The sequence below is a fragment of the Amblyraja radiata genome, chromosome 9 (genome assembly GCF_010909765.2).
Source record: "Amblyraja radiata isolate CabotCenter1 chromosome 9, sAmbRad1.1.pri, whole genome shotgun sequence".
Lineage (NCBI taxonomy): Eukaryota > Metazoa > Chordata > Chondrichthyes > Rajiformes > Rajidae > Amblyraja > Amblyraja radiata.
Window position 1 is genome coordinate 25,120,214 of NC_045964.1, and position 27,344 is coordinate 25,147,557.

General features: G+C 42.5%; 1 protein-coding gene across 3 annotated transcripts; it reads right to left on the bottom strand.

Moving 5' to 3' along the window:
* Positions 1-679: 679 nt before the first annotated feature.
* Positions 680-27,341, bottom strand: LOC116976884 (retinol dehydrogenase 12-like). 3 transcript variants are annotated; one of them, XM_033026916.1, is made up of 7 exons: positions 27,021-27,341; positions 20,083-20,201; positions 9,810-9,965; positions 7,263-7,367; positions 4,402-4,611; positions 3,696-3,885; positions 680-1,236 (listed from the first exon to the last, which is right to left on the bottom strand). In XM_033026916.1, the coding sequence occupies exons 1-7, from the start codon at positions 27,023-27,025 to the stop codon at positions 1,134-1,136; spliced, it is 888 nt and encodes a 295-aa protein (XP_032882807.1). In that variant the 5' UTR covers positions 27,026-27,341; the 3' UTR covers positions 680-1,133. The 3 variants fall into 3 exon arrangements, with proteins under 3 accessions (XP_032882807.1, XP_032882805.1, XP_032882806.1); XM_033026914.1 differs by having other exon boundaries at positions 27,079-27,194; XM_033026915.1 differs by lacking the exon at positions 27,021-27,341 and adding an exon at positions 26,215-26,417.
* Positions 27,342-27,344: the final 3 nt, after the last annotated feature.

Consider the following 27,344-nt stretch of genomic DNA (forward strand, 5'->3'; position numbering starts at 1 on the left):
GCTCCGTGATGGTGTCCCAGCGCTGTGCCGCTGCTGAAGCTGTAGTCCTAGCCGATCCAGACAGGAAACGCCGCTCCAGTCCGATGGTAGGCCGCGAGGAAGGGGCGAAGAAGCAGCTCGGAGGGAAGCCAGAATTGGCATGCATATTACATCCTTCCCCTCACTAGTGAAGGGTTTAATTCATAGGATGTAAATTAACTAATTAAAAAAATATATATTAAGTTTAATAGATTTGAAAAAATCATCCTGGTCAAGTGACAGTGAGCACCAGAGAACACCAATGTGTGTTGAGAATTGCTCCAATCCCCAATTTTCCCATCTTCAATATACCCCTGAAAACAGCACATAAATTGGCAATGTATATATTCACTCACAACGAGTGACTAAACTCATGGAGTGTCTCATACTCCACCTGGAACCTAGCCATAGAGCGAACTAGCAATTTTTGGTGTTTTCAATTTGTCAGTAATTCTCAGATTTCAGAGTGTGACAGCACATCCTGACTGGTTGCCACTTAAGTGGAGTAAATACCAGCAAGAATTTGGACAGTGGTTTTCAAGTGACTCTGCTTATCTGTGAAGCAGGAACCAATTATGCTTTTGCCCATTACCAATGTATCCATTATTGATTAAGTCATTCTGTGAACAACCCAACAAATAATTACAAGAAACTGCAGAAGTGCAATAGATAATTTTAATTACTTTATTTCCTAATGATAACACTTTTGAAAATACCTAACCCTCATTTTGCATGTAGATTTGAATCTCAAGCACAAAAATACATTGGTCATTACAGTGTTGCAGTGACTTGCAGCTGCAGTAGTGATGTATTGAAGCAGTTAATGAATTGTCAACATTTCACAGCCTCATGAGTTTAGATTTTGACAGAATAGCTGATTTTGCAAACTAATCCAAAATCTTGGTAAACATTCTTAAGCAGACTGCACATATCTGCAACATATAGCCATTGCAGGTTACATTGAATAGGTTGTTGTTTAGATGGTCTAAAAGAAATGAGTCAACTTAATTGAGATCAATTTTCTTACAATAGGTCTCAAAGTTGCTACAGAAATGAAGAATAAACCTTCAGTTTGCTTTATTCTTGGGTTTCTTCCATTTCCATCAATTGAGAATTCAGTCCCACTGAATTTCCAAAAGTTTGCAGCTGACATCCCACAACTGCTTGGCTGTTTCATCATTTTTACCTTGTGGAGCCACAAATGCTGGTTGGCAGTCGCTGTACAGAAAATCAATGGTGGAAATGGAGACAGTAAGATGCAGAGCTCTTTTCTTGTTATTCATTTCCTTACCAACATTGGCAACTGACCCAAAATCTTGCTAACCATTCCTGAAAAGGGTAACATTATTTTTCAAACTTGTCCTCTCTCTTACTTTTGTCTCTGGTACGTTGCTAAATGTATTGATGCTGTTTACAGCTATTAATCGCTATCAGCAATCAGCACCACATAAGATGAGTATCTGTCCTACTTTGACAAAAGGAAGCAACTGACAGAAAGGCTTTTTCTTGTAAATGAGGAAAACGTGTTTTTCTTTCAGCTCTCTATGATGGAATTTCTTACTTCTCTGGTATAAATATTTTCAAATTGTACTCGGAGAAGACTTATTTTGTTTACCATTGTGTAGAGCATATCTCAAATACCCTGAACCAAGCAATAACTCAATTTTGACAAAATTGTCAGTTGCTTCCTTTTGTCAACTTAGGGCAGTATTGTATCTGTCTGCTTTTTCTCCCATCCTTCCCCTGCATTTCACTGAAAATCAACATTTTTAAATCTGATTTTCCCCATTCCTATTTCTCCAGTTAATACAATCATAGTCATAGTCACACAGCAAAGACCTAGGCCTTTCAGCTCAACTTGATATGCAAGCAGGATGCTCCATCTAAGCTTGTCCCATTTGCCCATTTTGGCTCATTTGTCTGTCTGTCCTCATTTCCTTACAAACGCTAGGCCACAGCCTTCCCATTTTCACAAATTCTACTCACTTTTATTCATGTGGAGGTCATAAACATATTCCCATCGCATTTCCACCTATATTCCCAAAGTTATTGATCATTTAAATTTTAAACACGTCTCAGACTCAACTGTTTTGGCAAAAAAAAAGAATCACATCACAACGTACTCCGGCTCTTCGGGGGGGGGGAGGACCACGCTGGAATTTTTGGTCCTCGAGTCCACGCCCGCCTGCAGTCTCGCTTGGGTCTGGGCCTGCACTGGAGACGCTGGAGTGAGGGCAGAGCCAGGTGCTTGGGTTGGGGCCATGACCGAGAAAGAAACCACCGGTGGAACCAAGAACCAGCCAGGGCTGGGCCAAGTACAAGAACCAGGACAAGTTCCAGGCCCTGGCGCTGCTCTGCGACCTGGGCAGGTGCTGCGGCAGGAAATGGGAGGAGGATGAGGGAAATGAGGAGGGAGATGATGTGGGGTCACTACCCCCCTCCATCTCTTCCCCTCTCCCTCTCTACCTCCCTCCCCCTCACTCTCTACCCTCTCCCCCAGTCCCTCTCCCTCTCTACCCTCTCCCCCCTGTCGCTCTCCCTCTCTACCCTCTCCCTCTTCCTCTCTATCCCTTCCCTCTCTACCCCCTCCCACTCTACCCTCGCCCCCTCTCCCTCTCTCCCTCTCTACCCTCTCCCTCTCTAACCCCTCTCACTCTCTACCCACCTCCCTCTCTACCCCCCCTCCCTCTCTACCCCCCTCCCTCTCTAACACCACCCCCTCCTTCACTCCTGCCCGAAAACTCACCGAATTCGGGGGAAAAAACCCCGCAAGGCAGAACGGGACACTGGGAGGGAGGGGTACTCCAGTGTTCATGCGACGGCTGCCGACGCCCGACACCTGGTGGCGAGGGTGGCGCTGTGGGCCTTGGCTGGAGCTGAGCCAGGTGCTCGAGCTGGAGTGAGAGCCGAGCCCTGGGCTTGGGACGGTGCCATGACGGGCCAATAAAGGAGCCGCCGCTGGAACGAAGCTTGGGTCCAGGGTCAGGGACGGTGAAGTCGGAACTGCACTGGAGCCCAGGCGGTGGCTGAGCTGACAGCCAGGGGCTGCCGCTGGACCCAAGGATGAACCTGGGTCTACAGCCAGGGCTTGGTCGAGTAGGAGAACCAGGCCGAGTTCCAGGCCCTGGCGCTGCTCTACGACCTGGGTTGGTCCTGGAGCATGGAATGAGAGTGAGGGGAGGAGGATGAGGGAAATGAGGAGGGAGATGGGGTTGGGTCTCTACCCCCACCGTCTCTACCCCCATCCTCACTGCCCCTCTCCCTCTCTCTCTCTCCCCCCTCCCCCTTCCTCTCTACCCCCCCTTCCTCTCTAGGGAGTGGTGAGCATTGGGACCAATGGGTCCGTGGTGGAATATTGTGTTCAGACCCCCCCCCCCCCTGCATTGGGGGACGGGACCCAACGGATCCCATTTGGTCTAGTATTCCTCCAAATCTTTCCTATCCATGTAACTATTCAAATCACACTGCAATGGCCAATTGTATCATTGCTGAATTAATTGAAACATGAAGCAGACAAATGGGACTAGCATGGATGGGCATCCTCGTCAGCTTAGGCGAGTTGGGCCTAAGGGCCTGTTTTTGATCTGTATGACACTCTGAAGTTTTGTATACTTGTTCTCATTTTCGCACATAGAGGTTTATTAAATTAAAATGACAAAAAAATGTAATTTACAAACCTGAAATGTTTACCAGAAACCTCTTCCAGTTCTTCAGCAACTGCACAGTATATGCTGGACTGTGCACCCTGTTTTGGTGTTTTGATGAGGAAAGTGAGAATCTTCCATGCCAGAGCCATGACCCAGGAGTGTCTGGTTAGTTCTGATTTCACGCAGCCTGGATGCACAGAGTTCACTGTGACTTTGGTGTCTGCATTAAGTAAAACATGAGTATTACACCAGTTTATAAGCCGACATCTCAATCAAACCTAGAGCCTTCACACTGCCTTCACACTGCATGCATCACAGCAACCCACTTGCCTTTGCTAACTGAATCATTGAGAAATTGACCGTTTTCCTAATTGGCGCAGGTAGCTTGTCAGTTAATGTTTGGGAATCCTATGTGTATTTACCAGCATTTTGTGATGAGGAACTGGGATATATCTGTTTGTATGTCTCCACTTTGGATCACAGCTTTAAAGCCACTAAGCTTCTTACCACCAGCAAAGTAAAGACTGCCAATGCTTGTACACTGGGACTATTAATCAGTATTAATGGATTATCTATTGGCATCTGTTAGATGAAAGATGCAGGGACATCAGATTCATAGCGTAAAGGCAAACTAAACCCTAATTTGCTGTACCTTTTTGAAATAAACCAATGACTAGGGACTGGCAATTTCTGTAACTGTTTTAGTGATATTTTGGAGATAATATTTGCAGCATACCTTTCAGACGCTTGGCCAATTCCCGAGTGAACAGTACGTTTGCTAGTTTGCTCTGGCAGTAAGCAGAACTCCCGTCATAACTCTTCTCACTCTGCAGATCATTAAAATTGATTCGGCCAAAGTTGTGAGCCAAGGACGATATATTAACAATGCGAGCGGGTGCTGATCTTTTAATGAGATTGATAAGCAGGAAGGTCAACAGGAAATGTCCTAAAGAAATGCAAATAATACAACATCATCATTGATTTTAGATTCTGCAGCTAGCATAATCAGAGAGCCACACCGCCCTGGTCACATATTCATTTCACCCCTGCCATTGGGAAGAAGGTACAGGAGCCTGAAAACTAAAGTCCAGGTTCAGGAACAGCTTCTTCCCTCCAGCCATCCAATTATAAATTCATCATTCTTACTAAGTGGTGCAATACTTGGATCAGTATATTAACAGTAATTAAATTTAGAGGATTTTTATGCCCAGAAGTTTAAAAAAGACGTACTCAGCAAGCACCTTATTACAGCAAAAAAAAAGATACAAAGCCCTGGAGTAACTCAGCGGGTCAGGCAGCATCCCTGGAGAGCATAGATAGGTAACGTTTCGGGTCGGGACCCTTCTCCTGGGTTCCCACCTGAAGTGTCACCTATCCATGTTCTCCAGGGATACTGCTTGACTTGCTGAATTACTGAAATTACTTCAGCACTTTGTGTCTTTTTGTGAACCAGCATCTGTAGTTTCTTGTTTCTACAAGCACCTAATTACTCATGGTCTTGGAAGCAGTTCACAACAATAAATGTAATTGGTGGTGTAATTGTTATTACTTTCAAGCCAAATGTGTACAGAATGGGCTGAAGAACCAATGTGCTAAACAACACTCATCTGCTTTTTCTTTTTGGTGGTTCCAAATAGAGAAACATTAGCCTGTTCTATGAACACTAGTCGGTGACATGCATCATGAAAGGGGCTTCATTTAGCAACTCATTCAGAAGACTTCATCCATAAGGATGAAGCCTATCCATGAAGTACCCGGCTGGATTAGTCAGTTGAAATTTAACTTTGTGGACTTCAATGGAAAAGAAGACTGAATGAGTTGGAGAACTATTTGTATTCTTGCTGGAATTGAATTTCACACTTGGGTATTTGTGTCATCTTGTTAGATTGCAGATAAGATTATTTCACCTTGGAATTCTTTAAAGGGGTCAGGACAACAAGTATTTGGGTTTTACACAATCAAATTTTTAAATCTATGATTTTTGGTTTTTTTAACAACAAGATCTGTAATGGGTCAAACAGAAATATAAAAGGGTTCATCTTCATATCTATTTTGGTTAAATACAACTGTAAAGTTAATTAAAGTAATAAAGTATTTATGTATAGTAATTTATAAGTATGAAGAGAATAGTAAATCTGAATAGCAGAATAGTAATTTGGATAAAGTTAAACAATTATATCAGGAAGGGTCAAAGAGTTTAGTAACAGTAAAAGGCATAATAAGATGAAAAATAGGTAACATTTAAAATACTACACCAAAAATCAAAACACAATCAGAACAAAAAGAATTTACGGACCAAAGAGACATTTAAGGATTTGATCATGCAGCAATTACTTTTATTTTCTGGTATGATAACCAAAGTCGGGAAATAAATATTCTAGAATACTTTATTTTTTGACAAGAGAGAACAGAATGTTAAAAGTAGGGTTTCATTAACAATGAAATAATAAAAGATGAGATAAATGAGAAATTACCTCAATCCTGAAAAATAGGTTGTAAAATCAGTAAAAAGTTAAAACATGTCAAGAACTGTTTGTAGATCTTGTAAGAACAATCATATGTTAAAGGGAAAATAAACAAGCAGCAACAGGCCTTTCTCCACCTGAAGTCTATTAAATTTTGCAGATGGAAGGATATTGAAATTTACAACAGGATCTAAATCGGTTCTGCAGATTGGCCAAGGAATGGAAAATGGAATTTAACACTGATAAGTGTGAGGTAATGCCCTTTGGCATGTCAGACTGTGTTGGTAGAGGCCTGCACAGTATTGTAGAGCAGAGAGAGCTGGGAGTACATGTGCATGATTCCATGAAAATGGCAGGTCGGGTGGACAGTGTGATAAAGAGGCATTTGGCACACTTGCCTTCCTTAGGAAGGGTAATGACAACAGAAGTGGGATATCATGATGGAGCTGGACATGTTATAGGTAAGACCACACTTGGAGCACTGTGTGCGATTCTGGTCACCCAGCTATATGAATGATGTTATTAAGTTCGAAAGGGAACAGAAAAGATTCACCAGGATGTTACCCGGACGTGTGGGCTTGAGTTACATGCAAAGGCTGGATAGGTTGGGATATATTTTCTTTGAAGCGCAGAAGGCTGAGGGGTAACCTTATTGAAATATACAAAATCATGAGGGGCATGGATAAAGTGAATGCTTACGCTCTTTTTCCCAGGGTAGAGGTTTCAAAAACTTGAGGGCATTGGATTAAGGTGAGAGGAGAGAGATTTAAGAGGAACCTCAGAGACAACTTTTTTACTCAGAAGGTAGTCTGTAACTGGAATGAGCTGCCAGAGGAAGCAATAAATGCAAATGCTATTCTGACTTTCAAAAGATATTAGACCAGATATATGGATAGGAGGGAGTTTAGAGGGATATGGGCAAGTTGCGAGCTAATGGGACGAGTGCAGAATGTCAACTTGTTTGGCATGGATAGGGTGGGCCAAAGGGCTGTAACAGTTCTCTGATTAAGAATCTCCCAAGGCATATCTCAGTCAACTAATTGTTTTTGATACATTGCACTTTTGTGATACAGCTAAATCCATCAGCCAGTTTACCCATAACAAGATTACACAGAACTTGTTAACAACTTACCCAGGTGGTTTACACCAAATTGCATCTCAAACCCATCACTTGTCTTCGTGAAGGGGCACATCATCACTCCGGCATTGTTGATCAAAATGTTGATTACTTTTTCCTCTGTCATTAAATAGAATTGGGCAGTAGAAAATAAGTCACATAAACCAAAACAGAGCAATGAAATTCTTACTTGCAGCAGCACAACAGGTTTGTGAACATAGTACACAATAGATAATAGTATAAAAAAAACATAGAAAATGAAGATCAATAAAAAAATTTAAATTATGCATATAAAAACAAAAAATAAATCCCTAGTGCAACACAATCAGTTCATAGTTCAGAGTGTATTGGACGTTCGTAGTGTTCAATAGCCTGATGGTTGTTGGGAAGAAGCTATTCCTGAACCTGGACATTATTGTTTTTAGAATCCTACATCTTCTTGCTGATTTCTCTCTTTGATATGCTGACAGATTATCAGGGTTTATGCCTTATTACCAAGAGTTAGTTAGGTTTTGGACACTTTTGCTCAGTTTTGCTTCTCTGCAATAAGAAATAAGACACTGACAAAAACAATCCTGGTAATGCTGCTGAGAGGCTCTTTCATCTGGCATGGTTATGGGCTCAGAATTTTGTTCTAATCTTTAATTATTACAATTCTGTAATTCAAAGAGCGAAGTTCAAAATGAAAAAAAATTACTTCCAAAGAGGATGCGAATCTTTGAGATGCTCGACTCCATAGAGCATTGGGTGATTTTAAAAAAAAATTTCTGGACAGCAAGGAAGTTACGGAATATGGTAACTGGGTAGGAAAATGGAGTTGGCAGAGAAATTAATCTTAGAGACTAGGAAATAGTGAGGCAGAGTCAATGTGCATGTAGAAGGTGAACATGGTGGCTCTCTTGTACCTGGACATTCAGAGCCACCATTTCCAATCTTTTAACAGTCTTCATGTCCAGTGACATTAAGATTAGCGATAAAGGCATGAAAATACACACTTCACTTACATGCTGCGTTGCTTTAATGATAGCCTAGCACTCTTTAAATTAAGGCTGCATATCATGACAGGCAGGATGGAGAGGATTGGTTAACCTCTTATCAATCCACCTTGTTGACTTTAAACGCAGCAGGAGAGTGTGTTTTGTGGACTTTGGTGAAAAATTCCAACATGAATGTCCAATGGTACATTTATTTAGTGGAATATAACTCATAAGAGGCTGTAATTATAGACAATAGGTGCAGGAATAGGCCATTCGGCCCTTCGAGCCAGCACCGCTATTCAATGTGATCATGGCTGATCATTCCCAATCAGTACCCCGTTCCTGCCTTCTCCCCATACCCTCAATTGAACTGGGAATAACCTAAACAGTTCTATATATCAGCTAGCATTTACACAGTAGGTTGAATTGTGTCCCAGTTTTCACAAAGGTCCATCATTCCATGATAGATGTTTGCCCAAAATATATCACAATTAAATTTGGGTTTTCATGAGCTGAATCTATCACCCTTCCTGATGTGTAGGAAACAACTGCAGATGCTGATTTAAACCAAAGATTGATACAAAAACGAGTCAGACAACATCTCTGGAGAAAAGGAACAGGTGATGTTTTTGGGTCGAGACCCTTCTTCAGTCCTTTCTGTATGTGATGCTTTGAAATTCCAGTAGGTAGCAACTGAGAGCAGCCAGTGTAATTCATTGAGAGAATATAAAAAGTAAATCATGCAACAAATTGATGACCTTCATGGGTCCTTCCATGAATTGATGGGTCCTTCTGCTTCATACTCCAAAACCATACTTCTTCATCCAAGCTGGTTAGTATATTTATTGCATTCCTTTTTCATTCATCTTCATAAATATCAGGGCATTTATCTTTACAGCTTGTCGGTCAAAAGAGTGTCTCCTGAGTTCATTATTGGATGTATTAGTAACCATTTTATATTCACTCGTTCTGGTCTTGACTACGGCAGGAATCCTCTCTGCATGTGCTCTATTAAAGCCTTAAATCTGAATGAACTCTTCTGGGCCATTCTCGCTCTTTTCCTTTCTGCAGAACAGAGCCCAGCATGTTCAGTCCCTTCTTATAGTTATAATCTCACTTCCAGCATAGTTCTTGTTAATTGTTTTTTGGCACTGCCTCCTATGCTTCTATAACTATTTTTATAATAATGACCAGACCCGTATTCAAAGTTGCATTCCTTGAATTTTTTGAGATGCTTGGCTTCTTCTTTCAGGATCTCAGGATATCCATTGTGTTTGGTTTATCAATTAATCCCCGACACTCTCTATTAACAGACGCATGTTTTAAAATCTTTTTCTTTATCTTGTTTTTAAAAATCTTGTTTTCAATAATTTGTCTACCTTGTTAGATTTGTTAGTAAATATTAAAATGTAGTAACTGTTCAATATTATTGTCATTAATTGGAACTTTATCTTCATGAACTAATCCCAATCTTGAGTGATATGTCAGCAGAATATTTCAACTTTTTACATTCCTTGATCAATTTAAATGATCACAACTGGTTAGTATTAAATAAATAAAAATATTACTCGTAGGGATGAATTACCTTGAGTGAGATTTTCAGCAAACTGGTATATGGACTTGGTATTGGCTAAATCCAGTTCCCGAACTATGACGTGTTTATTTCCAGTGACTTCACGAATCTCTTGAGCTGCAGTTTCTCCCTTGGTCAAATTTCTGCAGGCCATGATTACTCGAGCACCTGTGAGAAGCCCATTTGTTAGTACCAGGTTTTAATTGTACTTATTGTTTATATACACGATCATACATTTACTTAATGTTGACACAATGTAGAAACATAGAAAAATATGTGCAGGAGTAGGCCTTTTGTCCTTTCGAGCCAGCACCGCCTTTCAATATGATCATGGCTAACCATCTAAAATCAGTACCCTGTTCCTGATTTTTCCCCATATCCCTTGATTCCTTTAGCCCTAAGAGCTAAATCTAACCCTCTTGAAAACATCCAGTGAATTGGCCTCCACTGCCTTCTGTGGCAGAGAATTCCACAGATTCACAACTCTTTAGGTGAAAACATGTTTCCTCATCTCAGTCCTAAATGGCCTACCCCTTATTTTTAAACTATGACCCTTGGTTCTGGACTCCCCCAGCATCGGCAACATTTTCCCTGCATCTTGCCTGTCAAATCCTTTGACATAAATGTTTCTCTAAGATCCCCCCTCATCCTAAATTCCAGTGAATACAAGCCCAGTCGACCCATTCTTTCATCATATGTCAGTCCTGCCATCCCGAGAATAAACCTGGTGAACCTACACTGCACATCCTCAATAGCAATAATAGAAACTTCCTCAAATTAGGAGACCAAAATTGCACACAATACTCCAGGTGCGGTCTCACCAGGGCCCTGTACAACTGCGGTAGGACCTCCTTGCTCCTTAACTCAAATTCTCTTGCAATGAAGGCCAACATGCCATTAGCTTTCTTCACTACCTGCTGTACCTGTATGCTTACTTTCAGTGACTCCAATACCCAGTCTAGGATGGCCTGCCCTCTAGTCAGTTCTTCTACATAATGGTTTAAAAAACCATCCCGTATACATTCCAGGAAATCCTCCTCCTCAGTACTGCTACCAATTTGGTTGGCCCAATCTATATGTAGATTAATGTCACCCATCCTGCTTGATGCTATCCCCAACCTCACTACTTGATGGTCTGTATACAACTCCAACAAGTGTTTTCTGCCCTTGGCTATTTCGCAGTTCTACCCATACTGATTCTACAGCATCTAAGCTAATGTCTCTTGTTGCTATTGCATTAATCTCTTTAACCAGCAATGCCACCCCACCTCCTCTTCCTTTCTATCTATCCTTCCTGAATATTGAATACCCCTGCATGTTTAGCTCCCAGCCTTGGTCAGATTTTAAATTTTGTTTTCTGCTCTTCAGTAAGATTTCACTTAGAGAGGTTGAGCAGGCTAGGACTTTATTCCTTGGAGCATAGGAGGGATGAAGGGTGATCTTATAGAGGTGGACAAAATCATGAGAGAAATAGATTGGGTAAATGGACAAAGTTTTTTGCCCAGAGTAGGGGAATTGAGAACCAGAGGACATAAGGTGAGCGAGAGAAAGAATTAATAGGAACCTTAGGGGTAACTTTTTTAACACAAAGGGTGGTGGGGTGTATGGAATGAGCTACCGGAGGAGGTAGTTGAGGCAGGTACTATGGAGGGAGTTAGATGTGGCCCTTGTGGCTAAAGGGATCAGGGGGTATGGAGAGAAAGCAGGTACAGGATACTGAGTTGGATGATCAGCCATGATCATATTGAATGCCGGTGCAGGCTCGAAGGGCCGAATGGCCTACTCCTGCACCTATTTTCTATGTTTCTATTGCAATGTTTAAGAAACATTGGATAGTATAGATTTAAAGAAATGTGGGCAAAACCCAGGCAGGTGGAACGTGTAGATGGGTCTTGTAGGTTGGGCTGAAGGGCCTGTTTCCATGCTGTATAACTCTAAGTTACCAATCATCGCCTCGGTCTTGTCATTGGTAAGAGCAAGATTGTTGTTCTGGCACCACTCAACCAGAATCTCAATCTCCCTCCTGCACTTTGACTTGTCGTTAATCATTGTTCATCCAATGACAATATCGATGTTGGCAAATGTAAAGATGGTGTTGAAACTATGTCTGGCTACACAGTCATGGGTTTAGAGAGAGTCAAGCAAGGGGAAGAGCACACCATCCTGAGGTGCTCCTGTGCCTATGGTCAATGAAGAGTAAGTGTTGCTGCCAATCCACACTGTTTGAGATTTGCCAATGAGGAAGTCAAGGACACAGTTGCATTGGGAAGAGCAAAGACCCAGTACCCCTGGGAGTGACGATGTCTGATGATGTTAAATGGCAAGCTGTGGTCGTATGACCTACATGTTCCTTGTGTCCGAGTGTTCCAGTGGTAAGTGGAGAGCGGGCGAGATTGGATCCGTTGCCAATCTGTTGTGATGGTAGGCGAATGGAAATGGGTCCAGTTCATTGAGCCAGGAGTTAATTTTTGTCATAACCAACCTCAGAAAGCACTTCATCACATGGGAGACTAGAATAACTATTCTTCCTTAATGTGATACAAGATATATTCTAAAATGGCTATTTAAAAGGCAAGTTTTTGGTTTAACCTCAAATGATCAAAATCATGTTTTCTATAAACAAGTTGGTGACATGTGGATTTGCACTGGCTAGAACTAAATCTGTGACTCATGTCTGTTTGACTTTGTCCATGCTAAGTGAAATGAGAAAGCCAAATTAGGTTAATGGAACAGTGGCCAAAATGACAAACAAAGACCATCTGGTGTTCTTTTGGGAATCACGTCACTCTGGATCACAGGAATAGGCAACAAAGAATTATCAATGTCACAAGAAGGTTATGTATGACTAGGGCCCACTATGCTCTTGAGTCTTTCTCAATGTGTTTTGGGGGAGGGAAAGAAGTGAGGATAAGAACAAAATACTTGACAATTATGTTCCTATGACATAAACCTAGGTACTTGTGATTATTCCCCTGTATTAATATGTTCCTGATTAGAGACGTTGTCAGTGGTTTGGTTGAATGCTATGAAAAGGTTTTTATCACTTCTTTCCCTCCCTCTCCACACATTAAGCAAGGCTCTATAATAATATAATAATAATAATATATATTTTATTGTCATTGCACGTCAGTGCAACGAGATTTAGTGTGCAGCTCCACTGATGTACAAGAAAGGTAAATAAATACAATACATAAATAAACAAGCTGAATTGATTGACGTGACCATCTGAGGGAGACTGTCCAAAAGGGGTGGGTGGGGGGGCACTCATTAGGGCCGGTTCAGAGCCGCTATAGCTCTTGGGATAAAACTGTTCCCTAGTCATGCATAACCTTCGAATGACATTGATGATTCTTTGTGGCCAGAAAGCTCTTTCTATGATCAAGAGATGAGATAATTTGCAGAAGAACACCCAACGGTCTTTGTTTGTCGTTTTGACCATTGAGGGCTCGAAATTAACGGTTGCCCGCGTGCCAATGGCGACCTAAAATCCCGCCGTGCAACCTAAGAGCCATGGCATTTTGCTCGGCTTGACAAGCATCCGGGACACCTATCGTTCAACTCTGATCGCCCCCCTCTCTATCTCTCTCTCTCTCTCTCTCTCTGTCACTCTCCGTCTCCGCCCGCCATCCGTGTCCGGGCCGCCGGGTCTCCGATCGCTCCTCATCCACCGGCACGGCCGGCCGCCTTACACATGCGCACTGCCACGGCCTGCACATCCACCCCCTGCACATACGCACAACCACGGCCAGCACATCATCGGCCGTGGTTGTGCACATGTGCTGCCCTGCACATGCGCACTGCCACGGCAACTGGTCGGCGTCGGGCACTTTCTCTCACTCCCTTTGCATTGTGGGAGATCTGGCCGCCATTGCTGTCTGGTCGCCACCTCGCCGCGACCGCTGAAAACCAACGCAGAATCACTCCCTGGAGCTGGAGTAACTCCCTGGAGTAACTATTGCTTCTTGGTGTATATATATGGTCTATGGTATAAGTAAGTAAGTTTATTGGCCAAGTATTCACATACAAGGAATTTGCCTTGGTGCTCCGCCCACATGTAACAACATGACATACAGTGACAGTTACGAATGACTCAGAAAACACTAAACATTAATAATAATAAGACATTAATGATAAAACACCATTGATCAAGCATGTGAACCAACAAAATACCGGAGGCTACAGATTTTTGGCTGTTGAGTAGAGCAACTACTCGTGGATAAAAACTGTTTTTATGTCTGGCTGTGGCAGCTTTGACAATCCGGAGTCGCCTTCCAGAGGGAAGTGATTCAAAGAGTTTGTGGCCAGGGTGAGAGGGGTCAAAGATGATCTTGCCCGCTCGCTTCCTGGCCCTTGCAGTGTACAGTTTATCAATGGAGGGAAGGTTGCAGCCAATAATCTTCTCTGCTGATCGGACAATTCGCTGCAGCCTCCAGGTGTCGTGCTTGGTGGCTGAGCCAAACCAGACCATGATGGAGAAGGTGAGAACAGACTCTACGATGGCCGTGTAGAATTGGACCATCATTGCCTGTGGCAGATTGTGCTTCCTCAGCTGCCGCAGGAAGTACATCCTCTGTTGTGCCTTTTTGATTGTGAAGTTGATGGTAGCCCCCAACTTAAGGTCTTTGGAGATGATGGTTCCCAGCAACTTAAAAGACTCCACAGCTGTGACTGTGATGTTGTTGATGGTGAGTGGTGTGAGGGGAGGGGGAAGCTCTCCTAAAGTCTACAATCAATTCCACCGTCTTAAGAGCATTGAGCTCTAGGTTGTTGCTACGGCACCAGGACGCCAGCTGTGACACTTCCTGTCTGTAGGCAGATTCCTCCCCATCCTGGATCAGTCCAATCAGGTTTGTGTCATCCGCAAACCTGAGAAGCTTGACAAGGGCGGGGGGCTTTCCTCTTGTAGCTGGTAATTCTTGCAAGCCCTTCCAAACTGAAGAAGAGTCGCTAGCTGGGAACTTGCTCCTCAACTTCTCAGAGTACCTTTCTTTGGCAGCTCTGATTCCTCTTCTCAGCTTGTACTTGGCCTGCCTGTAGAGGTCTGCATCCCCACTCCTGTAGGCCTCCTCTTTAGACCGTCGGAGCTGTCTGAGTTCTGCAGTGAACCAGGGCTTGTTTTTGGTGAACCAGGTCCGGGGTCTTAGTTGGAATGCAACTGTCCTCGCAAAAGCTCACATTTGATGATACAATGTCCGTATACTAATCGAGGCTTGTGTTTGCTTCCCTGAACACATTCCAATCCGTGCAGTCAAAGCAGGATTGTAGGTTCTCAATGCCCTCGCTTGTCCACCTTTTCGTTGTTCTGACCACAGGCTTAGCAGCTTTTAGTTTCTGCCTGTAGGTCGTAATAAGGAACAGAGCGATATGCGTTCTTGATTGCCGTATATCAGTGATCGAGTGTTCTCTCCCCTCTGGTGGGGCAGGTAACATGAAGTCTGTATTTTGGAAGGTCACGGCTGAGGTTAGCTTTGTTAAAGTCCCCCAAAACAATGACCATGGAGTCTGGGAAGTCACTCTCTACCCTCATTACCTGGTCAGCGAGTTGCATTTGCGCCACGTACGCAGGCTTGGGGGGGGGGGGAATGTAAACTCCAGCGAGAATAAAGGAGTTAAATTTCCATGGAGAGTAGAAGGGTTTGCAGTTTATAAAGAAGGATTCTTGGTTGGGAGAACAGAAATTTGACATTACCGTGATGTCGCTGCACCAGTCCTGGTTGGTATAGAAGCATATTCCACCGCTTCTTGATTTCCCCGCTGCCTCCACTTCGCGATCCGCTCTGTGAAGTTGGAAGCCAGCCAGTTGCAGCGCGCTGTCCGGGGTCGACTCACAAAGCCAGGTCTCGGTGAAACACAGGGCAGCAGCTCGAGAGAAGTCCTTGTTTGTCAGATGCACAAATTGCAGTTCGTTCACTTTGTTCTTGAGAGAACGTACGTTTGCCAGGAATATGCTCAGGAGTGGTGTGCGTGATCCTCGTCACCGGAGTCGGGTGAGTGCTCCAGAGCGCTTCCCACGGGTCCTCCTCCGTCTCAAGACCTTGAACGCAGCCACAGCCCCGCCGACGAGTATGTCCAAATAATCCAGCGAGTGAGAGAAATCCGGAACGATGTTTGGGGGTACTGTAGGTCCGATGTTTATGAGTACCTCTCGTGAAAATAATCTTTGTAGAGTTTTCACAGATGACACAAACGAACAAACATACAAAACAACAAGGAGCAGTACACCGTGGCCGCCATCGTCGGCGCCACCAGCAGCAGCAGCTACACTGCAGCAAGCCGCAGCAGCAGCAGCTACACTGCATATAGACACACTGAACTTTTATCTCCTGTTCTGTATTATGTTTACATATTCTGTTGTGCTGCAGCAAGCAAGAATTTCATTGTCCTATCTGGGACACATGACAATAAAACTCTCTTGACTCTTGACTTGGACTTCAGCAAAAAAGGGTTCTTGGGGGAAAAAGAGCTACCCTAAATGTAGTTGCGTCTGGTTGGGTAACTATGGTAGGGTGAAGACTATTCCATGCTTTAATTGTGCGGGGAAACTCCATGGAGCAGCCAGCATCTCTGGATAGAAGAAATTGGATGACGCTTTGGGTAGAGACCCTTCTTTAGATTTCCTGTGGTTTTAGTGTTTTTAGTTTAATTTAAAGAAACAGGCCCTTCGGCCCACCGAACACACACAATTTCCCTATTGGGATTAATAAAATTCTATTGTATAGTATCGTGTGTGTAGGAAGGAACTGCAGATGCTGGTTTAAACTGAAGATAGATACAAAACGCTGGAGTAACTCAACAGGTCAGACAGAATCTCTGGACAAAAGGAAAATATTACTTTTTGGGTTGGGTCCGAAAAAGGTTCCTGCACCTTTGGAATGTGGAAGGAAACAAGAGCACCCGGAGAAAACCCATGTGATCAAAGGGAAAAGGAGCAAACTCCATACGGACAGCACCCATATTCAGGATCAATTCCGGGTCTCTGGCAATTTTAGGCAGTAACTTTATGGCCAATGTACTTCCGCATAGTCTTGAACTGAACTAAAACATACAGTAGCTGTAAAGGAGGACATAGCGTCACTTAGAGATTTAAGACTGAAAATGGATAGTTTCTTTTTTTTTTATAACCAAAGTTATCAACGTATAATTTTTTGTGTGTTGGAAAATAAAATATAGTGGTACAGCTGGTGGACTTGCTGCCTCACACGCCAGCGATCTGCGTTCCATCCTGTCCTCGGGCACTGTCTGTGTTGAATTTGCACATTCTCCCTGCAAGCGTGTGGGTTTCCTCCCACATCCCAAAGACGCATTGTAGGTTAACTTGTCTCTGTAAAATTGCCCCTAATGTGTAGAGAGTTGGTGAGGAAAGTGGGATTACAGAACTTGTGTGAATGGGTAGACAAAAATGCTGGAGAAAATCAGCGGGTGAGGGAGCATCTATGGAGCGAAGGATGTCAGGAGGGGGAGGGGGGGGGGCGGGAAAAAGATAGGAAGAGGCGGAGACAGTAGGCTGTGGAAGAGCTGGGAATGGGAGGGGAAGGAGGGAGAAATCAAGGACTACCTGAAATTAGAGAAGCCAATGTTCATACCGCTGGGGTGTAAACTACCCAAACGAAATGTTCTTCCAATTTGCGGTGGGCTTCACTCTGGCCATGGAGGAGGCGCAGGACAGAAAGGTCGGATGGGAGGGGGAATTGAAGTGCTGAGCCACCGGGAGATCAGGTTGATTATTGCGAACTGAGTGTAGGTGTTGTGCGAAGCGATCGTCAAGCCTGCACTTGGTCTCACCGAGGTTGATCATATGCTGAATAACCCAACTAGCTTTTTGTTTGGAAGTGGAAGGAAATAATAGAAATTGCATTCATTGCAACGTGTAAAAAGAGATGAGATACTGTATTGTAATTTTGCTGCATGCCATTGTGGTATATATCATGTCTTGATTGGTGAATATGTTTAGTTTGTGACTTTATTTGAAGCAGAAATAATATGTGAATGCTTCATTGACCATAATTCCGACTGGGAACTACGCACTTCGTTCGAGCACATCATCGCACGCATCATGCAAGCCGTCTTAAATGACCACCTAAACTGTCATTTGGCAACCAAAAAAGCTGTCGAGGTTGCCCGACTGGCAACAGAGAAAAAAAGTTAAGTGAGAGCCCTGCCATAGTCTTGAAAGAGCAAATAGTCAAATCTAATGTCAAATCTTAAAATTGAGTCATTCTTCTACAAAAGCATGGTCTCGTAGAACAAAAGAATGGCTCGGTGCCAAGTCTGAATGACTTTGTAAATTATATGGAACATAATATGGAGGACCGGTTGTCTTTGTAATAAAGAAATTAAGATGGAATCCTGCAGTAACATGGCCTGTCCGAAGGGGGGATGTGTTGAGTGCTTCCCAGAGTAAGAAAAAATCCCGAGAGCCCAATCAGCGTTTCCATTTTGACGGAAATTACCCGAAATTCTGGTTGCGGCCCGCCGGATGATTAGGGAGAGATTAGGGGGGGGGAGGGGGGGTTGAGGTGTCTGTCTGTCCGGTCCATCGCCTCAAGCGTCGGAGCCTCACCGCTGGTCAGGAGACCGTTCTCCCGTCGCCAAAACAAAATCTTGACCATTTTCATTAATAACTCGATAAATAAAGCATGACATTTTCAGATTTCTCTACCGGAATATGTAAAAGTTTTACTGTTACCGCATCATGTTTTCGAGAAGATGTGATTACACACACACACGCACACACACACACATGCAAGATCAGAGTTTTATAAGTATAGCGATGTTATTATATATTTTATATGTTATTGAATCAAAATCAAGAATTATAAATTCACATTTCAAAACTGGTTTCATAATTCAGTACTGATTTTCAGTATTCCATACTGATATTTGAGAACACATGAGGTTGCATGCAAAATACTGGTTTTCAAAAATCCAATTTCTGCTTAGTATATTCTATTGCATTTATGTGAGATACCGATTTCCCCAACAAAATACTGATTTTCAGCCATCAAAATACGGAAATGCTCGGTGAAACTTGGCAGCTCTGCAATTAATCACAATCACATTGTGTTTGAGGATTCAAAATGTGATTTGTGATCTTGTTTATGAGTCAACATGGAACTAGAATTTGTTATAATAATATGACAGTAAATAGGTTAGTTTGAAAGCGATCATAGTAAAGCGATAATGTAAATGCATCATTTAGTTTTACTTCAATTTTCATGATGGAAATTGAAGTCGAACTAAATGTTGTATTCACATCACTATTCCATGTTGAAATGGATGTGATGTGAAGTTGTTAGATCACGAGGTCCATTATAGGTACACTGCACACACTAACACAGTCTAACAGTAACAGGCAGTCAAATCAACACACAAAACATTTTCTAAAACAAGGTTTTTTTTACTACAAAAACATATATTTATTTGCAGTTTTTGCATGCTCCTTTATAGCATTTTACATAACATTTTACAACAGTACAACTTGATTATTAAAACAAGGACAACTTCAATTCTTGATCTTAGAAAATGTATACAACAATGACCCCAATCATCCCATTCCACCCACTTATTACTCTTGACCAAAATTATTTCTGAAATATTGGTCATAAATTTGGTGCAAAAATGCTCCAATATAAGGCTCAGAATGCACCAGAAAGCATCTAAAACCCCAGAGCTTCCAGGGCTCTTAAGCGGCCCCTGGACCCCGGCCGCGAGGGACTTTGTGCTCGTGATGTGTGATGCGCGCACATTATTTTGTAATCCTGTCATGCCACCCCCCTTTTTGAAAAGCTTTGTGTGGGCCTGAAAAAAAATAGCTGACGCTCCAGAGATAAGTAATAACTTAATATTGGATGAGCTAGATTTGGACACAGCTTTTCTTATATTCTGAAAGGCTATAAAATATTTCAGTCATGCCATATTCAGACTTGGTAGGAGTGTTTTACTTGTAAGAAAAATGTATAATTGTGCTAACTTTTCTTTGTTCTGTGAGTGGAGCCCGAGAAGAATTGAGCTTCTCATTGTAGATCTTGCCACTCCCGTTTGACGAATCAATTAAAGATTGCCATAGTTTACTTTTAACGTTTGTTGCTATCTGCTTTTTAAGAAACAAACTTTGACAGTCTCATTAACCAAGTTTGGCTTTCTCACTTCGCTAGTTGAGTTTAATTTATCATTGTCACAAGTACTGAGATACAGTGAAGAGCTTGGACAAAGGCAAACGGACATGAAACCATGTTTGTTAATCGATTTGAAATTCATACACTGTTATTTCCTGACAATATCTCACCTCTCTGTGCCAGATCCCTGGCGGTTTCCTTTCCAATGCCAGTATTAGCCCCTGTAATCACTACAGTTTTCCCATTTAGTTTGGTGTCAGATGTGCATACACCACCAGCTGCACACCTCCTGAGGAGTAAGTTAAAAAGAAAGCATTAACGAGATCTTTACAAGAAGGCCCAACACACGCAAACAGATCCACCTCATCTTCCAACTAGGCACACCACAGCCTTCTGGACTCTATATCAGAGAGTCTAGAACCAGAGGGCATAGCCTCAGAATAAAAGGACATACTTTTAGAAATGTAGATGAGCAGGAACTTCTATAGCCAGAGGTGGCTGTGGGGGCCGTAACTGGGTATTTCTAAAGTAAAGACTGATAGGTTCTTGATTAATTAGGGCGTCAAAGGTTACGGAGAGAAGGCAGGAGAATGGGATTTAGTGGGAAAATTGGATCAGGCATGGTCGAATGGTGGAACAGACTTGCTGGACCGAATGGTCTAATTCTACTCCTATGTCTTATGGCCTCCAACTTTGCAAAACTTCCTCTTTCTTCCCACCTGTATCAGATCTAGCCATTTCTTTCAAGCCTCCATCTGTGATTTTGGGTCCATTTTTCTCTTTGTGTGTATTGCCTTATCTGATGGACACCTGTATTATAGCACAGGCAAGGGAGTATAAAGCACATTATCTAATTTGGTCACCATCCATCAGAGGTACTCCCTTCGTTCTACCCATCTCCCCCACTTTCTCTCCGAATATCTTGTTTTCTCACTTTCCCAATTCCAATGAAGTGTCTTAACCCAAAGTTAACTGTTTCTCTTTCCACAGAAACTGCCTGACCTGAAGCGTATTTGGCAATTTCTGTTTTTTATTTCAGATTTCCAACCTGTATTTTCACAAGCAACCCATTTTAGCTTTGCATCTGTTGAACATCAATTCAATATTCTGTAATGTATCTTCAATTGTTTTTCATGAATTCAAACTTTCTTTGGTGTGTTTGAGGGTTACTAGTCCAGGACCAGAGACTCAGGATAAAAGGACGTACCAATAGACAGATGAGGAAGATTTTATTTAGTCAGACCGTAGTGAATCTGTAGTAATTTTGATATGTACTCTATCACAAAGATGGCCCATGTTCTTTCCACAATTGTTTTCTCACTTTTCCAATTCTATTGAAGTGTCTTCAATCTAAAACATTAACCTTGTTTCTCTCCCCATGGATGGTTGCTGAATACTTTTGCCATTTTTTTTTTTCAATTTCTAGCCTCTGCTATTTTCTACTCTCCAATTTTCCTTTTTTAAAACAAAATTGCCTTTTCTACTTATCTTGTCACCTTCAAGGATTTTAGATGATTAAAAAAAGAGACGCAGAATGGCGCAGCTGCTAGAGCTGCTGCGTCACCTAGCCAGAAACCGGGATTCGATACTGATCTCCGGTGCTATCTGTGTGGAGTTTACACGTTCTCTCTGTGACCATGTGGGTTTCCTCCAGGTGCTCTGGTTTCCTCCCACATTCCACAGATGTGCAGGTTTGTAAATTAATTGGCCTATGTAAAATTGCTTTCAGGTTTTATCTCTAACAAAAAACTAAACTAAAACAGTACCTGTTCCTATAACTCTTTAAAAATTGTCCTGCCACATTTCATTGTTTCTGTCAAAATGTGTTAATTAATTATTTTGTCATGGATCGGCCTATTTTATTTCTGTTTTCTCTGCGATATACTTCAGAGTTTCAAAGGATTTGGAAATTTGTAGTTATGATCTGCCTTTCCAAATAATGGATATTAATATGTGCTGGAAAGGAGTATGAAATCCTAGTACTGGTCTTTGGGGAACACACTTTTCTGCCCTCTGGTACATCAGGAACTTAGCATTTAGTTCTCTCGAAAGAAAAGCAATCCTTCAGCACTACCTACTGCTTTTTGCCCCTCAGCCAGTTTTGTCACATGGGGTTTAATTTTGCTTACATAACCTATTATGAGGAACTTTGTCGATTCTATTTTGAAGGTCCACATACAAGACACCGGTTGCATTTCCCTCTTCATTCCCCTATAGCTTTCCTCCATATAGTTTGTCAAATTTGTGCTGACATTTGTCCCAGGCCGTGCCAATGCAATTTAATTTTCTCCCAGATTAATGCTACAACACAAACTCTGCAGTACAAAGAAAGCCATTTAGCTCATTTTCCCTATCAAGAGATACCATCTCTGCATTAAATTTCACCTACCCTGTATCCGCCCATTCCACCAGCCTGACTATCCTGAAAACCTTGCCTTTCCTCCTTGTTTACCATGTTTCCAAGCTTTGAGTCATCTGCAAATATTGAAACAAGCCCAAGCCCAAGTTGTCAATCATGAAAAAAAATAGTGACCACTGTTTATCATTTAAACAGTTCTCATGGTTTCAGCAGTAAACAGTAGCCTTTATCATTGAAAAATTAGAAAGATTCTTAATTTTTTCATTCAAAACATTTTTAAATGACAAAATAACTTATTAAGTTTTTAATAATTTAAGAATCTTCTCATTGATGATAAATGATAAAGGCTACTGTTTACTGCTGAAACTGTGAAAACAGTTTAAATGATAAACAGTAGTCACTATTTTTTTTCATTGCCTACTGTCCTTTAACCTGGAAAACACTTGTTCATCATAACTTATTTTCTCTCCCCAAACCAGTCTTATATATTTCGGCTCTCGACCCAAAACATCACCTATCTATGTTCTCCAGGGATGCTGCCTTACCTGCTGAGTTGCTCCAGCACTTTATGTCCTTTTGTGTATTAACCAGCACCTGCAGATCCTTGTTTCTTACTCGAATTTGCTGTTGCTAGTGCATTTATCCCATGGGTGAGATCCTCAAATATATCTTAAGATATGTCTAACACAGCATTATTCATACTGTTTATGTCAGCCCTCCCTCTCATCTCAACAATTGTTCTCGCCGATGTACAGGTATTCTACGCTGGGTCTCCCGCAAAGGCCTACTGAATCTCCCCATTGTCAACCATTTTAACTCCTATTCCCATTCCCATACTGACCTTTCTGTCCTGGGCCTCCTCCATTGCCAGAGTGAGCGAACAAGCACACTGGAGATATTGGACCTCATATTTTGCTTGGCTAACTTATAACCCAGCAGGAATGAATGAAGATAGACACAAAATGCTGGAGTAACTCAATGGGTCAGGCAGCATCTTTGGAGAAAAGGAATAGGTGACGGATTGGGTCGGAACACTTCTTCCATGCATTAGATGCTGCCTGAACCACTGAGTTACACTAGCATTTTGTGTCTATCTTCAGTATAAACCAGTATCTGCAGCTCCTTCCTACACACGAGGAAAAATATCTTGACCCCAAAGAGTAATGAACCCGTAGAAGCAAGTTGAGACCAACTTGTTGAATACATTCAAGATGTATTTAGATGTAGTATTAATACCTAAAGAGATCAAGGGATGTAGGGTGAAAGCAGGTGTAGAGTACCAAATTTGGGATGAATAGTCATGATCATATTGAAATGCACAGCAGCCTCGGAGAACTAAATGACATACTCCTACTACTAATCTCATGCAATGCCCCTAAAGTCAATCCATCCACCATCAGTAAAAGCAAAGCTATAGACTAATTCATTAATTGGATGTCAGAGAGTGAAGGGTGGACTGTGTTACACAGAAATAACTTGCACTTTGCACCTTTAAAAATAAACTGTAGAAAGGGGAATGTTAAGATTTGTACATAGTACATATTTGTACATAATGTACATAGGGGAATGTTAAGATTTTACACCATGATCCGTTCAGAGATATTAAGGCAGCTGTTCAAATGCTTACTGATTTAGGTGAAGACACTGGTGAAAATACTCTGCAAGACAGGTAGCAGCTACTGAGAATAGAAACAGTTAACCTTTCAAGTTGATGAAATTTTTGGTGAAACTTTACTCTGTGGTTCCAGAGAACATGCACAAATGAATCAGTACACCCAGCATTTTCCCTCCAAAAGCGTAATGGATTTTATTTCAGACTTCCAGCATCTGCAGTTTATAAGTATATTTTAGATTTTCATGAGCATCTTTAAAAGATGAGAGAAAGGGAAGCTTAGAGCATGAATTCCAGCATCTGCAGTTCCTTGTGACTGCAGAGCTTGGGAATCAGTCAGCTTATGCAAAAACGGAGATAAAGTGCTGGAGTAACTCAACGGGTCAGGCAGCATCTAGGGAGAACACAATTAGGTGACGTTTCAGGTCGGGACCCCTCTTCATACTGAATCCATGGCCACTGATGGAGCAATTATAATCAAGAGGAGGCAGAGTCCAGGATAGGAGAGTGGAGAGATCTGAGATCTGCAGGGCTGCATTTATAGAACAGAGAGGAATGAGGCGACTGAAGGACTGAGGGAATAAAGAACAAATTCTTAATTTGTGGCATTGTTGAATCGGTTGTTAGAGTTGGTCAGTATGTGCAGGACTGAGTCACGGTGCGAGTTTGTAAATGGGAGCAGAATTTAGGATCACCTTAAGTTTCTTGAGGGAAAAGCAGAGGTTATTCAGGATAGTATTGGAATAATCATTGAAAAATATCGAAATGATGGCTGAGGGCTTCTGTAGACATGCAAAGATTCAGCTTTATTTTCAGAGATTGATAGTAATAATTCTTCACCCCATCTCCTCTTCTATATCTAGATTTTTGGATTTGTAATTTGTTTTATTTACAAGTTTTGAGGATGGTTTGCACACCGATTACCGAGTTCCCGACCATCAGGATCTTGATGATAACCATTGACCAGAAACCTAACTGGATGGAGCTGCAAGGGCAGTTCACAGGCTGAGTATCTGTATGGAGACAGACCTCCTGACTCTTTTCAGTTCTTCCTCCAGCTATAAGGAAGACAAGTGATGGGATATGCTTAATGATGGATTAGGGCCATCCCAACAACATTCAAGAAGCCTAACACTATCCAGGTCAAAACCTTGCCCCGCACATCTCCATTAAACTTTCCACTCTCACATTATAGCTATGCCCTCTAGTATTGGAAATTTCCACCCTGGGAAATGGTTCTGACTGCCTATATCTCTCATAAATGTATACACTTCTATCAAGTCTCCCCTCAACCTCCGACATAGACATAGAAATAGGTGCAGGGGTAGGCCATGCGGCCTGACGTTCCAGAGAAAACACTCCATGTCTATCAGACCTCTCCCTATAGCTGAAACCTTCTAATCCGGGCTGCATTCGGGTAAACCTCATCTGTACCCTTGGACTTGGGTTATGTCACGTCATTCACGACCTCTAGCCGACTTGATAAGAAAAAAAATGATTTTGGGATTCATCCGCAGGGCAGAGAATGAAACAACAGCCGGAACGCCAAGTAACCAACCAAAATTAAAGGGACAGAGGTCCCGCCCATGACCTGATCGGGAGCTCCAACCCTCATCGCATTGAACATTATTTTAAACGTCTTTGCAGTGCTCTCTGCTGACAGAACGATAATTGTTCACCAGTCCTTTTTAAAATGTGCATTTATTTCGGCGCGGGACTGTAAATTTAGGTAGCTGTTCCTCACGGTCACCCCGACTGGCACAGTTAATTGCAGCTCAAAAACTGGCCGTTTTCGATGTTTTTAACGGGTGTGAAAGTGCGTGTTTTCCCATCCACTAACATGTACCGGAAGTGACGCTTGTCCCCCAGTTAAAATTTTCGGTCCTTTCGGACCTTTCGTGAATTCACCCTATTATTCCATTGCGTCAAACTGTTATTTAACGGGGAGGAACGCAATTTGATGAAAAAGCACCGGAAATATTACTCTCACCAATTTATTCGATGAAAAGCTAGAGTATTCAAAGTTTGCACTGACGAATTTTGCAAAACGCAGCTGCTCTGCTTTTTATTTCAATAATTAGCATGGATCAGGACTCTCTAAGAATATTTAATGTCAAATGTAGCAGCCCAGCAAACTTATAAAACTGTTTTAAACTGTGATAAGGTTCAACTTGGTTCGAAAATAACATCATACACGTTTCCGCAGTTACAGATTCGCTACTCCGAGACCAAATACGATTTCTTTTCAAAAAATTGTAGGTGGTAGAAATATTAAATAACAGACAATAGCTGACATTAGCAATGCTTGAAATATATATAAGAGACGCGAACCTGATATATGGAGCAAAAGCAGCTAGAAGAAGAGCAGCAATTGCACAGATCCCGATAAAGCTGAATAGGACCGACATGGCCAGAACCGCGGATGCAAAGAGCTGCTCTGTTGCAAAGCCCCGAGAATTGATGGCGTTGGAACGACAACACCCACAATCCCGCGGGCGCTGCTCCCTCCTGTCAAACGCCAGCTGCTGTGTAGGAAGGAACTGCAGATGCTGGGTTAAACCGACGATGGACACAAAATGCTGGAGCAACTCAGCGGGACAGGCAGCATCTCTGGAGAAAATGAATACGTGATGTTTTGTGTCGAGACCCTTGTTCAGACTGAAAGTCACGGGAAAGGGAAATGAGAGATATAGACGATGATGTAGAGAGATATGAACACATGAATGAAAGATACCCCCAAAAAGTGACAATGAATGATAAAGGAAACGGGTCATTGTTAGCTGTAGCTAGGTTAGAACGAAAAGCTGGTGTGACTTGGAAGGGGGAGAGATGGAGAGATGGAGAGAGGGGGGATGCAGGGGTTACACCCGCTGCTGCTCGGTTCCAAGCCCAGGATAGTCACAGTACCTCAGTGCTGCGGTACCTCAATGGGTCAGGCAGCAGCTCTGGAGTAAAGAAATAGGTGAGGTTTCGGGCCGAGTCCTATCTTCAGACAAGCCCAGGGATGGATGGCGGTGGAACCACTCATTGCCCGCTTTCAGTCCCAGTTCTCATTCGCGTCTCATCTGAAGAAAGGTCTCACCTTTTCCTTTTTCTCCAGAGATGCTGCCGAAGTTACTCCGACCTTTTGTGTTCACCTCATTCACGTTAATCAAACTGAAACGTTAACTCTGCTTCTCCCTTCGCAGATGCTACCTGGGTAAGACCTGCTGATTATTACCAGTCGTTTCTTGTCTTTTTATTCCAGAATCGGACGAGATAAGAACTACAACTCCCAGGACGCCGTGGGCGGCCATGGCCCCGGGCACAGAGGGGAGGGAGGGAGGGAGGGGGGGGAGATGGTGGTTGCTCGGAGACCGCACGCCGGTGTAACGGGGCGAGGAATGATGAGCAGAGTATGAGTGAAGTGTGAGCTGCGACGTGGGAGCGCTCGGCGGTTCATGTGACAGCCGTCGTGTGCG

Bases quoted from the DNA above. Each gene is read 5' to 3' on its own strand.
- LOC116976884 (XM_033026914.1), bottom strand. From the start codon at position 27,179: ATGGCCGCCCACGGCGTCCTGGGAGTTGTAGTTCTTATCTCGTCCGAT. The intron at 20,202-27,078 runs GTAGCATCTGCG...CTTACTCCTCAG, and splicing joins AATCAGCAGGTCTTACCCAG to GAGGTGTGCAGCTGGTGGTG. The intron at 3,886-4,401 runs GTATGCTGCAAA...TACTTAATGCAG, and splicing joins ATTGGCCAAGCGTCTGAAAG to ACACCAAAGTCACAGTGAAC.